Here is a 14,059-nt window from a genome sequence, read left to right on the forward strand (position 1 = left end):
TCTCATTACTGGGAGAACTGGGAGGGGGGATCACCTCACGGCTCCCCGTTACTGGGAGCACTGCGGGGGAGAACCCTCTCATTACTAGGAGCACTGGGAGGAGGATCACCTCACGGCTCCCCGTTACTGGGAGCACTGCGGGGGAGAACCCTCTCATTACTGGGAGAACTGGGAGGAGGATCACCTCACGGCTCCCCGTTACTGGAACGCTGCGGAGGAAATCCCCTCAGCACTGGGAGAACTGGGAGGGGGGATCACCTCACGGCTCCCCGTTACTGGGAGCGCTGCGGAGGAAATCCCCTCAGCACTGGGAGGTTCTGTCACAGCCGCCCCTCCCTCCCGCCGCCCCGGTGACGCCAGAGCGCCGCGCGGTGTCGCGGGGCTGACGCGGCGCGGGGCGGGCGCTGTGGCGCTGTCCCCGCTGTCCCCGCGGGGCCCGGCCGGACATGGCCCCGCGCGGCCGCCCCGCCGCCGCCGCCACCATGCCCCGCAGGGGCGCCCGCAAACGCCTCAAGTTTCGCGCCGACGATGTGTGCTCCGAGCGGGGTGAGAGCAGAGCCGGGCCGGGGCAGCGGGGCCGGGCCTGGGCCGCGGCTGAGGAGGGCCGGGGCTGGTGAGGGGAACGGCGCCTGATGAGGGGAGCGGGGCCTGAGGGGAGCTGGGCCGAGCTCGGCCCTGCTGGTGCCGGCCGGAGAGGAGGCCTGGGCCTGCGTTAGCGCCTGAGGGAGGAGGTAGTTGAAGGGTCTGGCCTTGGCCTGGGTGAGAGGAAGGAGGATGGTCCAGTCTCACCTAGGAGTGAGCTGGGCCCTCTCGGGTTTGTGCAGGCAGAGAGCTACGTCCAGGAGGGATGCCTCAGCAGGGATCTGGACGGATGTGTGGGAATGAGACCTATTTGCCTGTGGAGGAGGAGCCTGGGATCAGAGGATCAGCCAGGCTCGAGTTGGGCTGTGTGAGGGGGAATGGGATTATCGTTGGCTGAGGTGGTGGGAGAATGAGAATTGCACTGGGTTGGGCAGGGGGTGGGTCCCCTGAGCCTGTTAGACCGGTGGTCTGGAGCAGAGACTTGCTGGGGACTCCTGGTCTCCATCTCTCTGCTGAGGCTCATTTTCCTGCTTGTGCATCTCCTCCTCGAGCCTCTGCTCCTCTGGGAACTGTTCCCTTTAGGCATCGTGACTCTTAGCCCTTCTGTCCCCTCCCCATAATCCCTAATCCCTCTGACCCCTGTTTCCCCCTCTGCAGTGACGGTGGCAGATTATGCTAACTCAGACCCAGCTGTCGTGAAGTCTGGACGGGTGAAGAAAGCTGTGGCCAATGCAGTGCAGCAGGAAGGTGAGTCTGCCCTGGGGCCCCTGCCTTCCCCATGCTGCCTCCACGTTTTGCTGGCCTCTGCATGACGTGTGAAACTCATCTTCGTTAAACTGAGAAAATGTGTGTCCTTTAGTGCTGAAAATAAGCCCATGCTGCACTGTAGAATCAGATGTTAAGGACTTAGACAGGAGGTTTTGCAGAAAGCCTGCTGCAAGCCCAGTAAAAATTGCTGAGTCTTTGTTAGTGCCTGAAATGGAAAGGCTTGCATGTCATCTCCTGCTTGAAGCAAAACATAGCGTGATGAAAGTCTTTATTACTTTATTACCACATACAAAACTGTAGATAAGTTTATTAGCAGGTAAAGTTCTTTGCAGGGGGAATAAGGTTGTGATAGTTCTGTCAAACACGTTACAAGGAAGTCTTGGGAGGGTGTTGCTGTTTCTTTGGTGAACTCTTGTAAACAAGGAGTTTTCCTGGAAGGGGAGTGCAGTATTTTGGTATTTACTTCCTCCTTGTCTGGGAGCTTTCTGGACTAACACACCCCACTTGCTTGAGAAGGGATGATGTTTAGGCCTTATAAATGTAGCTGGTCACACATGTTGGAGGTGGATGTTGTGCTGACAGTGATGACTGAACTTTTCATAAAGGGAAACTTGGTTTGCTACTGAAATCTTGCATTTTTGGACACAGTATGCTCTTGGCATGAGTGCCTGTTGGGGCAGTGGTGCTCATGAATATTCTCTTCAGCTGCTGCTTCTCAAGCTTTTAACATCAGGGCACCTCCCTCTTACGTGGCCTCCTTTGTTTGGGGCTTCCCTCCTCCGTTCCTGCTCCTGCTCACCCATTTGTGTTCTGTCTCCTTCAGGCAAAGTCCTGCACTTCAGCATCGTGCTGGCAAACTGCTGGTGTTCCGTGCTCCCTGCCCCCAGCATCACCTGCTTTATCCAGTTTATCTCCTTTCCTTCTGTGTTTCTGGTTCACTCCCACCTCATCCTGGGGACTCCAGGTCACAGCAGTTCCCTGCCCACCCCTTTGCAGTGCAGTCTCAGGGGGTTTCCCCTCTGGATTTGGGCATCCTCGGGATCTCCTCCCGAGCCCCAGGGCTGTGCTCCAGCCTTATCTGGTGCAGCCATGACCGTGCTGCAGCCTTATCTGGCCCAGCCTTATCTGAGCAGTGTGCGGTGCCACGGGGACAGGAGCCTCTGCCCCAGCTCCAGTCTTTGGCCTTGCTGCCCTCCTGGAGCTGGGCTCAGAGTAAACCCCGTGCTGGGTGTGACTGCAGCGGGTGGGGAGCTTCCCACAGGGAGCATCCCATGGGAGCTTCACCGGCCCGGGAGCCAGAGGCAGGAGGAATTTTCCTGGGCTTTTTTCCTCCCCATTCTAATGCCTAGGATGGGAGGATTTACAACAGTGAGGTGAAGAGAGGGTGCCTCAGCAGGATTGCAGTGCAGCCATTCACTGTTCAGCGGACTTGTGCTGTTGACTCAGAGGTTGATTTTTCCTTTGCAGAGTGGGGTGGGCTCTTCTTCTAAACCTCCTTCTGAATCCCTGTCAGTTTTGTCCTCTCTTGGTTGGCTGTATTTGATGTCATAACTCACTGTCATTTGTGTTGCCACATATTTCATTCTCTTTTTGCCTATAAAAGGTCATGTAGAGAGGGCAGTACGATTTGGCGGTGGGGGAAACAGCTGCTGTGAATGCATCCAGGTGCCTTGAATGCATCCACGTTCCAGGAAAGCATGCAGTTCACAGAACAAACTGCAAAGTGAGGTAGAACTGGTTTAGCAAAGCACTGAGGTGTGTCTGGTCAGTGGGTACAGTCAAGCTCTGTCTTTCCATCTGCTGTCTTTTCATCTTAAAACCTTGTTTGGTGATTAGAAATGAGAATATTTTTCACCTGAGTTTATTTATGTTCAGTTTCTTATTTTTTTGTTGTTGTTGTTTGTTTTTCTGATGCTCTGTCCCTGTGATTCAAGCAGCACATTTTGCTCTTCAGTAGCTCTGGTGACTGCAGTGACTGGAACTGGGATGTATAAAACCTTCCTGGGATTCAGTTTGTGTTGGGTAGAAAGGCTTGAACACTATAAGCCTTCTCTGACCTCATGGTCATGTTCTATTCTTCACCCAGCCTGTTGGGTTGAAATTCAGCTCTTGAATGCAAAGCTTTTGTGCTGCTGTGGCAGTGCTGGTCTGTGTGGCAGTGCCTCACACAGCTGTAATGTAGGACCACACCTTTCTTTTTCCAAGACTGTCATTACTGACTCACATGTGGATTTTTCTGCCCTAATGAGTCCTCAGTTTACAGATCAAGTTTTTAAAATAATATTTTCAAACATGGATATGTCTAAACATGTCCCCAGACGCAGAAAAAAACCAACCCCAAACTCCAGCTGACTCAGCTTGCTGTTTTCCTTGCTAGGCCAGAGTCTTTCCATTCACTAAATTCCAGGGTGAGTGGAGCTCCTGTGTGCTTGACACTGAGTTCCATCCCTGTTGGATTGTGTCATCGGCTGCAGGATGTTTGTCCTGCTTCGAAGGGAGTGAGTCTTCTCTGTGCTCATAAAACAGTTGCAGAGCAGGTGCTGGCTCCAGGCTGAACGTGGCCATGCAGGGCAGCTCTGCTGTTCAGGGAAACCCATTACCCCTGGCCTGTTGTTTTATTTGGAGTTGTAAATAGCTTCAGCTAAACCATTGGTATCTGCATACTGTGCTGGTAATCATCCTTGTTGTTCATTCTTTAAAACAAGCAGCTGAGTAATTAGTTTCCAATTCACTCACCCCTGCTAATCTTTCCCTGACAAGGTAATCCTTGAGCTCAGGATTTGCTTGTGTCACTCACCAGAAAGCTTTAAGGCAGTGGTTCCACTGAAGCATCTCCTGAACTTGGATAGCCTTTTCCTCTCTGCTGTTGTACTTACTGTCGTTTGTCATTCCAGTAAAATCCCTGTGTGGTTTGGAAGCTTCCTGTGTCCCTACTGAGGAAGTTCTCTCCGTGTCGGGAGAGTCCTGTGACAGCAGTGATGAGATGGATACCAAGGAGAGCATCAACGGGAGGGCTGCCTCGAGGAAAAAGAAGAGCAAAAGGCACAAAGGTGTGGTCACCTGCCCTCCTGGGGCTCTGCGGGCTGGTCCTGCATGGGGGATGCTCATGCTGGGGATTTACAGGATGGTCACGGGGCTCTTGGGGTATTCTGGAATTTGTGTGTGCATGAAGAAATGCCAAGGGTTTAGTCACTTGTAAATCTGCTGGCACTTGGTCACAGGAGCTGTATTTGCACAAAGGCAGAGCCTGGGGCATGAAATCAAAGCCTGAGAGCTCCTTGCTTTTAGCAAATATCCCTCAACCTTGGAAAACAAACACTGCTATTCCAGAGTTGTGAAACTTTGCCACTGGCTGTGTTGCTTCACTGAATATGGGGTGGTGGCAGCAGGTTTCCTTTGGGGTTGAAGTGCTGCTGTCCATGATGCAGTTGTTGGCAAAATACAAGCTCTGTTTTCAGCGTGTTTCCAAGACTGGTTTGTTACAAAAGGGTTTAAAGGGCTCTTTTCCCAGCAAGGAAATGCATTTGATCCTAGTGGTATCATAATACATTAATTCAAGGGAGATGTATCCTTCAGCCTTTACACTTTGTGCAACTCCATAGAAATCCATCAGCAACGCAGTGTAAGCAGCAAACAGCTCTCCTGCACTGGGGAACCCTGCAGAAGTTTCTGGTAACAGGTTGCTTTCAGGTTGAGAAGCAAATTTTAACCAGTTTTCTTGAGCTTGATACTGATTTATGTAGCATGTCCACCACAGACTGAAGGTGGACAGCACTTGCTCTAGGAAGGGAGTTAAAAGAGGTGTCTTCAGAATCCTGGCAAAATAATGTCTGAGTGGCTGGAGCTATGAGTCTGGGAAGACAATATTCTTTTCTACCACAGCCTTCTCTTGTTTCTGCTACATGTTTAGGGAGGAAAAATTGGTGGTAGAACAGTGATGCTTCTGGCTGCCCTCTGAGTTCAGCAGTGTGGAGTCTGATGGCTTCTTGAGCCAGAGCTGACCCAGCAGAGTGGGTGTAGCAGCCTGTTGTGGGTGTGCCTACCATAAATCTGAAGTGCTGTGGGGAAGTGATCCCATCCAGAGCTTTCTTTGGCAATTATCACATCAGGATAAAGAACTGCTGTTTGTGTTAACCTGCTGTCTCAGGGTCAGATCTGGCACCCTCAAGTTCCCAAACACCCCTCCTAGGCCACAGACCTCGCAGCAGCATTTCCTATTAGCACTGTGCACACATTGTATTTTCCTTCTCTGTTCTTAACCTTCCTAGTGCTCAGTATTGTTCACCTACTTATATTACGTGTGGTGTAAACTACAAAACACTGCAGGAATGAAAGGAGTGTGAGCCCTCAGTTCTGGCTGAGCAGTTCTGACACCTCTGAGAGGAAGAACAGGCCATTCTCTCCATCTGAATTGCATTAGAAGTTCCCATCCAAGAAGCTTTAATGAAATTAAGAGATTTAAGAAAAACAGCTGATTGCCACTTGCAGAACAGAATTCCCGTCCTTGACAGAGCTCCTGCAAAAATATTGTGACCACTGGAACAAAGAATTGACAAGCCTGGCAGTATCAATGCTCAGAGTCTTCAATTATGAAGCAGTTTTGCTGACCTGTTAAATGTGCACTTTTGATTAAAAATGCAGGGGTTTGGCCCTCCTTTACATAAAGTTGCCTCTTTATTTGCCATCCAATTTTTATTTCTCAACTTCAATGTGGTATTTCAGCTGTGAAAGGGTCAGGCATTGAAACAGGGTCCAGAAAGGCTTTGTAGTTTCCGTCCTTGCACACAGAACTGACTTGGACAAGATGCTGAACAAAATGACCTAACTCTGTGTGCTTTGAGCTGGGCTGCTGGGTTAGAAACCTCCAGAGAACCCTTTCAGCCTGAATTCCTTTACGAATCTGCCACTTTGCCCACTTGTGCAGCAGGGATAGCAGTGGCAGGTGTCCAGCACAGGGGAGGTGTCATGGCTGCGTGGACACTGATGGGAACGGGGAGCAGGGCCACTGAGGTTGTGCAGACTGGGGCTCAGGCTGACTCTGTGTGTATAATTCAGCTGCCCACCTGTGCTGCCAGGTGTGCAGCACGTGTCTCTAGGTGGGAATCGGTGCAGATGTGATGTTCTGCACTAACACACCCTCGTTGCCTTTAGAAGACACCGAAGCGGGAGGAGGAGAGGAATATCCCATCGACATCTGGCTGCTCCTGGCTTCCTACATCCGCCCTGAGGACATCGTCCGGTTCTCTCTGATCTGCAAGAAAGCCTGGACTGTCACTTGCACTGCTGCCTTTTGGACCAGGCTCTACAGAAGGTGAGGCTCTAGAGGGTTTTTAAACTGGTTGTGGGAGGTTTCAGTAGCGAGCAGTTCTCTGCAGAGCAGGAAATAAGGGAATAATTCCCGTGGGGCCTGGGCCCTGTGTTTTCACTTTGGTGAAGTGCTGTGGGCCTCATTTGGCAGTGGGTTGTGGAATATTCTTCTCCCACAAAGACAGGCTGGGACAGCTGGGGTTATTCAGCCTGGAGGAGAGAAGGCTTGGGGAAGACCTCCCTGTGGCCTTCCAGTAGCTTAAGGGAGGCTTATAAAAGGGAGGCAGAGAGACTTCTTAAATGGATGGGTGGTGACAGGACAAGGGGCAGTGGTTTTAAACTGAGGGCAGGGTTAGATTGGATGTTAGGAAGAAATTCTTGGCTGTGAAGGCAGTGAGGTCCTGACGCACATTGCCCAGAGCAGCTGTGGCTGCCCCATCCCTTCAAGTGTCCAAGGCCAGGTTGGAACAGCCTGGGATAGTGGAAGGTGTCCCTGCCCATGGCAGGGAGTGGAATGAGCTGAGCTTTAAGGTCCCTTCTAACCCAAACCATTCTAGGATTTGAATATCACATCTGGAAATGGATCTTTGTGGTGTATTTCTGTATGTTCCCTATAAAATCTCAGAGTGTTGTGTCCTTTTCTGCTTGCCATGGCCCAACACTTGTGGATGTCAACCTCTCCAAGTGCGTATGGCACGGTCAGTGCTGAAAGACAAACATTACTGATGGACAGCTTGCCCTGCCTCAAGCTCTGATCACGGCCACCTCCCTGTAATTGGGGCATTTTGGAGGTGTAAAGTGGCAGGAGTAAGTGAAAGCAAGGAGGGCAGAGGGGCGGTCAACACTTGATACAAATCCTTCTGTCCCAGTGCATGCCACTGGGATATTCCTTCAGGACAGAACATTTTCTTTACACAGCTCTACCTGCTGCCCAGGAGGCACAAGCAGCAGGGGCACAGAGTAGAGAGCAGCTGTGGTCATCCTCAGCCCTGGTTTTAAGTGTGACATTCCCTAGCAAAGGCTCTTTTGGTATGTGACCAAGGAATGGCCCTTGAGTGCAGGCGTTCAGGCTGCTCAGGCAATGCTGAGAGCTGCAGTCAGCTCAGCTAGGAGTCCCTGGGAACCTGCAACAACCTGCAGCCCTTTGTGCAGCCTGCAGCCACATCCCCGGCTGGTCTCTGGGCAAACTAGGAATTATTGGGAATTGTAGCAGGATGTGTGGGCTGGAAGCCTGCCTGGTGCAGGTCAGGCCTTTGGGGCTGCCATGTGGTGTCTGTCAGCAGCACAACCCCCTCACAGCCCTCCGGGTTGACCAGAGTCCTGTGGTCAGTCAGATGTGGAGTTTTCCCCTGACATGGATGTGTCCCTGGGGGGTCCCTGCCCCATCTGGCTGTGCCCTGGAGCTGACACGGTTCCTGGTTGTGCAGGCACTACAGCCTGGACGCGTACCTGCCCCTGCGCCTGCGCCCGGAGTCCATGGAGAAGCTGCACTGCCTGCGCGCCTGCGTCATCCGCTCCCTGTTCCACATGTACGAGCCCTTCGCCGCCCGCCTCTCCAGGAACCCCGCCATCCCAGACAGTACTCCCAGCACTTTAAAAAATTCCAGAGTAAGTGGCATCACTCAGGAACTGGGATTTGTCTGAGTTGTTGCTGTTACTGTTTGGTTTGTTTTATTCTTTCTAGAAGAAAAACAGATGATGTGGAGATGGTCAGCAGTGAGGCTGAAGTGTAGAATGGTCACTAACTGGGTATTCTCAGTGGAATTTGTAAAAGCGTACTGGTTACTTATATCTGTAGTTACTCTGTGGAGTAACTTCTGCCTAAGTCCTACACAACACCCTTGTAAGCAGCAAAAGAGCCCTGGTTTCACTGGGTGTCAGAACTGCCAGGGATGTTTGCAGCTCTCCCCTACTCTGAACGAGGCTCCATAGGATCAGCTTTTATATGTTTTGCTTTATTCTGACGCTGTCTGCCAGAGCACAACTTCTCTCTGTAACAGGCCTCTGGAGAGCTCAGGAGTGACACTGATGCCAGGAGATGTGTCACCCTGCTTTCCTGCAGGTCGTCCATGGTCTGGTGTCTGGGTGAGGCGGGGTGGTGACGCTGGGGTGAGCATGGCAAATGTGCAGAGCCAGTGTCTGCTTTGGGACTGGGCTGCACTTGTGTTGGACTGTGAAGGGTTTGTCTTTGGTGTGGGCAGGTGATTCCCTGTGCTGTCCCAGCTTGGACCACCTGCGTATCATTCCTCTTTAATTGCTATTGACCATTAACTCTGAAATGCTTTTGTGTCTCTTGTTTGGTTTTAACTCGCAACTGGCCAGTACTCTGTGAGCAGCTTAAGCAACAATGTGAATTCTCCACCCTCCAAATCCAAGGTCAAAAACCTGTCAAATGAGGTTTTTGGAGCCAAACTGAAGTGGGTTTCATTGAGGAGTTGTTCTTTCTTTTCTACTCAAAATAGAGGAACCTCATCTATCCATATGCGACATCCCCCCCTTCTTCCTTCCTCTCTCTGTCACAGGCTGTCATAGGCTCAGGGAGCATCCAGCAGCACACAGGAGGTGGTGCTGCAGCACAGGGATAAGCACATAGCTCTGTGTGCGGTCTTATCTCTGCATCCAGAGCTCCTTGGTCTCTTCCTGAGTCTCCAGGCTGGGGATCTTCATTCTTACCAACTGAAAAAGCAAGACATTTTGAGGAAATTGCAGCTTAACTGTAGTCCTGAGCCCAAGCTCCCACTGCTCATGGCTGTAGGAGCCGGAACCCCAAGGCAATGCTGGCAGGGTCAGCATTTTGGGAGGATTCCTGGTGACATCATAACGGCTTTGGTGCCCACTGCTAGTGCTTCTCCTGTACTAACGGTTGGAGGAGGATCCTTTAAGTGCAGTCTTTCATTGTTCAGCTTTTAAAAAAGGAAATTAAATGGAAATGAAATGGAAATTAAACTTTGTCAGAGCAGTAGAGGTTTGACCTAACCCCTTGCAGCATGAAAGAGCCACCCTGAGTCTGGTCTTGCTGTACTACTGCACTGCAGGACTCTGAGCTCCACTTGTGTGACTATGCACAGAAACTCCTCAGTACAGAGGGTTTGGAGGAGAACCTGGCACTGCCTCCCCATGTTCTGGCTTTCCTGGGCTTTGGTTGTACCTTTGTGGGTTGCTGACACTAACGGCAACGCCTACCTAAACTGCATGTGGCTAGAGGAGAGCCGAGCCCTGGGTGTGATCCAACCTAGCTTTTCCTCTTTAATTTCCTTTTTTCTTTCCCTAGCCTAGCTTGTGTGGGACACTGGAGCCGTTATGGTGTCAGCAGAGGTGTTTGCCCTTTAAAGACACCCCATTATTTTGGGCGGAGCGGCAGCCGCACGGCGCGTCTGAAGGGCAGGACGGCTGACCCGAGGACGACATCCTCTGCCCCTTAGGAGGTACTGACCTTTTGTGCTTCACTACTTGCCATGACCAAACAGGTTGCTAGACCAGGCTGTCTTTGCAGGTGAACTACAAATACCACCAATGGTGGAGTTAAACTCAGCAGCATCTGCTGCTCATCCGAGTTGAAAAAGATCTCGAGAATGTTTTTATTGGAAAAAAACCTGAGGGCTGCTTCCTCCCAGGTGGAGATTATTCCATGCATGTTTCTGAGCTTTACTCCACAGAGCTTTGTTGTTCACCTCATGAAGATTGTGGAGATAAAGGTCCTTTAAGGAGTCTTGTTTATGGGTATGACTCAGAGTTGAAGTAGAGGGTCTTACATCCCCTTTGGTCTCTTCAGAGCCCCTGTCGTGGAGGCTGGCTCTGGCTTTGTTTTATTAGGATCACTCCATCCTGGAGTGAAGTTAAATGTGTGCTTTGCCCTGCAACCCAGTCAGGCCTTCTCTCTTCAGGAGAGACTGTGTATGGATCACAGGGAGTTCTCTTTACCCACATGATCCCTCCTTTTCCTGCTGACTGATGAAAGATAAGACCAGCTGTGGTGGGCTGGCATCTGTGGTGTGGAAAAGCTTTGAGAGATAGCTGGACTGACTTGCCAGGTTCTTTCCTTGGCTGTTGAAGGCTGGTTGCTTGTACTGACTGGTAGGCAGGGATTTCCCTTCTGCAGGAGTTCTCCTGAGCCTCCTGCTCTAGGACAAGTGCCTGGGCTGGAGCCTGTGGCCACACACTGATAACCAGGTGAAGCTGGAACAGTCCTGGTATGTGTCTGCATGGGAGGGCAGTGCTGGTGACCTCTGAGGCTGTTTGAGGTTGGTTTCCCATTTTCTTTTGAAAAGAGACAGGAGGTTGGTCAGACTGTGCTGTCCTGGCAGTGGTTTTGAACTCCAAATGATGACAGTGCTGGGGATGGCAAGGTCAAGGTCTCCATTTGAAACCACAGTGCCTTAGGAACTTCTTCATCCATCATCTCATAGCTCATGTACTGGTCTTTGCATTTCCCTCTGGATCCTTTCCTTCTCAATCCTTATTCTGTTCTCCGTTGCTCCTCACTTTAACCTTGTTTGGAACCCAGTTTAATGGGAGTTGCTGGTGGGTGGAGGGCATGGGTGAATCTGCACCACTCATCCCTGCTCTAGGAAAGGCACAGATGGAACAACAGGATTTTGCTGTTTGGCACATCAGTGGCTATGTGTTGCATGAGGAGTTGTCCAGCTTGAAACTGGGAGATCTACACTGCTGAGAGGGTTCTTTGAACATAATTAATTTGAATAAATGGCTCCTAATTGTTCCTGTGTTGTGTTTGCAATTGGAAGCCTTTATGATCTGTTAAAACTTATTTAAAGTGGTGCTTCTAAAGGTTTCATAATTCTGTGTTTCTTTTTTCCACCTCAGTGTCTGCTTTTCTGGTGCAAAAAGATTGTAGGGAACAGACAAGAAGCAATGTGGGAATTCAACTTCAAGTTCAAAAAGCAGGTATGAAAGAAGAACCAGATCAGCTGTGACTTTTGTTTGAAGCAGAAATTATTTTTCTGGGGGATAGAAGGGAAGTTGGAAACTTTTTGTGCAGACAATAAATGCAAACTGATTCCCATGGTAAACTAAAGCACATTGTGGAACTACACTCAGTTTTCAGTCTGTGTTACCAAGACATTTAGAATCCCACATTGTTATTTCCTCCTTTGGTATCCTTTCCCTGCCCTAAGATGTGGATCATTTTTTACACCATTAATCTCACCTTTGGGTCATTACTACTGATTGTTACCAAAACCCAGACTGTCTGACTGCAGTGGTCAAAATGTTGACCCAAATCTGAAACTTACTGTTTTGCCATTGCCAGGATTTCTCAGAGAAGTGAAAACAGCCAGCACTGCCAGGGAAAGCCTCCAGTAGTGGGTCTTGGGAGAAGCCAGTCATTTCTGGCAACCTTGGGAATTGTGCAGCCTTCCCCTCTAAAGAAATGGTCCTGAAAATTGCCCATCCTGAGTGATGGCATTTTGTTGTTAATGTGACATTTTGCTCTAACACCTGGGGAGGAGGAGAGACCCTGCCAGGCCACGCTGGGGCGGAGCAGCCAAACCCAGCAGAGGTTCCTGCTTTGCTAAATCAGCCTCTCTTTCTTTCAAGTCTCCCAGATTTAAAAGCAAGTGTTGCAAAGGTCTCCAGCCCCCAATCCAGTATGAGGAAGTGCACACAAACCCAGATCAGGATTGCTGCCTGCTGCAGATCACCACCTTCAACTTCATCTTTGTGCCAATTGTCATGGGCATGACCTTCACCTTGGTGAGTGGGGGAGAGCTGCCAGGCTTTGCAGATGAGGTTTCTGTAAGGACATGAAGAGGGCACCTGGCATCTCTGGGGTTGGAAGGGACCCACAGGGATCATTGAGCCCAACTCCTGGCCCTGCACAGGACAGGCCCAAGAATTCCACCCAGTGCCTCTTCTGGGCTGTGTAAATCCTCCTGCTCTATCAGCAAACCAGTTCTGGGAATCGTATGGTTAATGAAGAGAGGAAATGCTCAGGATCTCAGTTTAATTTCCCCATTTCCGTTGGTTCCTCCCTGTTTGATGCAGTAAATAGAGAGGATGTAGAGAATCTGCCAGGAGCTGTGGTTGTGCAGTGTTTGGGGGCAGGTCAGTTACCAGAACTGCAGCAGGTGCAAGAGACAGGGAGCAGCACAAGTGGAGGTCTGCCTCTCACAGGAAAATATCTCTTTATGGCAATGAATTCTGAGAGGAAAATCCCACATGAGCAAACTCTCCGAATGTGCGTTTGGTCCCTGGTTGGGAGTCAGGGTTTCCGAAGTGGCCAGTGCTCAGGAGTTCAGTCTGGCCTCACTGAGGAGTTGGGCAGTGAACTCCAGACTTCTGACAGCCACTTGCTTGCAGGTTCACTTAGCATCAGACTCATAAAATTACTTAGGTTGAAAGGGACCTTTAAAGATCAAGTCCCAGCACTAAGTTCCCCCCTAACCCATATCCCAAGTGCCACATCTGCAGGCCTTTTGAACCCTGCAAGGGATGGTGACTCGTGACTCCACCCCTGCCCCAGGCAGTTCCAGTGTTTTACAACCCTTTTACAACCCTTTTACAACCCTTTTACAACCCTTTTACAACCCTTTTACAACCCTTTTAGCTTCCAGCATGATTATTTGGGACTGGCAGCCAGAGAGAGACTGTTTGGATCCTGTGCTGTAGACTTGAGAGTGCCACTGTGTGGAACACCTTAGACTTGTACAATTCAGAGGGATTTTTAAAGTCTAGAAGTGTTGTGTTGAGAGTTCTCTCGGTCACTGCGACTTTCTGAAGCAGCTCTGGTCTCCTCTCTTGCAGTTCTCCATCTCGGTGAGCACAGACATGCGGCACCACCGTGTGCGCCTGGTGTTCCAGGACACGCCTGTGCGCAACGGGAAGAAGCCGCGCGTGGAGCAGGGGGTGCAGGTGGTGCTGGATCCCGTGCACAGTGTCAGGCTCTTGGATTGGTGGCACCCACAGTACCCCTTCTCCCCAAAGGCTTAGTGCTCTCCTGAGGCCGCAGGGGGAGCCAGGGGACTGAATCTGGCAGGCTGAAGAGAATTTCTAGGAACCAGGAAATCCTATTTTTATTTCTGAAATAAATTCTGCAGTCTCCTTGCAAGTGGTTGAAGCTGCTGAGCTAGTTTGTATGTATATAACTTCTGGTCAGTAATGAGCAGAGCTGAGTGTAAAGCAAAAACTATTTGTAAACACACTTTTATGTAAAATTGACATTTTATGATTTGAAAGGAGCTCCCTGGAATTGTTCATTTAAAATCCTTTTGGTGCTAATCAAAGTGGTCCTGTGTTCTCTTGTTGGGTAAGAAGCAGGAGGTTTTGCTTTCCAAGAACTTTCCTTTTTGCTTTCCAGGAACAATTTACAAACAAAATCCATGTTTGTTTTACTGCAGCAGGATTGTGTTCATGCACGGTGTGATATTTCAGTGTCTGAGAAGCA

The 14,059-nt window shown here is 50.3% G+C and overlaps 1 protein-coding gene across 2 annotated transcripts; it reads left to right on the forward strand.

The window, feature by feature from the left end:
• Positions 1-400: 400 nt before the first annotated feature.
• Positions 401-13,886, forward strand: TMEM183A (transmembrane protein 183A). Of its 2 annotated transcripts, none has more exons than XM_082296292.1 (8): positions 401-546; positions 1,240-1,329; positions 4,245-4,400; positions 6,505-6,661; positions 8,085-8,265; positions 11,482-11,562; positions 12,214-12,369; positions 13,420-13,886. In XM_082296292.1, exons 1-8 carry the CDS (start codon positions 447-449, stop codon positions 13,603-13,605), a joined length of 1,107 nt encoding a protein of 368 aa, XP_082152418.1. In that variant the 5' UTR covers positions 401-446; the 3' UTR covers positions 13,606-13,886. The 2 variants fall into 2 exon arrangements, with proteins under 2 accessions (XP_082152418.1, XP_082152417.1); XM_082296291.1 differs by having other exon boundaries at positions 6,502-6,661; positions 13,420-13,876.
• Positions 13,887-14,059: the final 173 nt, after the last annotated feature.

Source organism: Coloeus monedula (assembly GCF_965178545.1).
Source record: "Coloeus monedula genome assembly, chromosome: 23".
NCBI classification, from domain to species: Eukaryota; Metazoa; Chordata; class Aves; order Passeriformes; family Corvidae; genus Coloeus; species Coloeus monedula.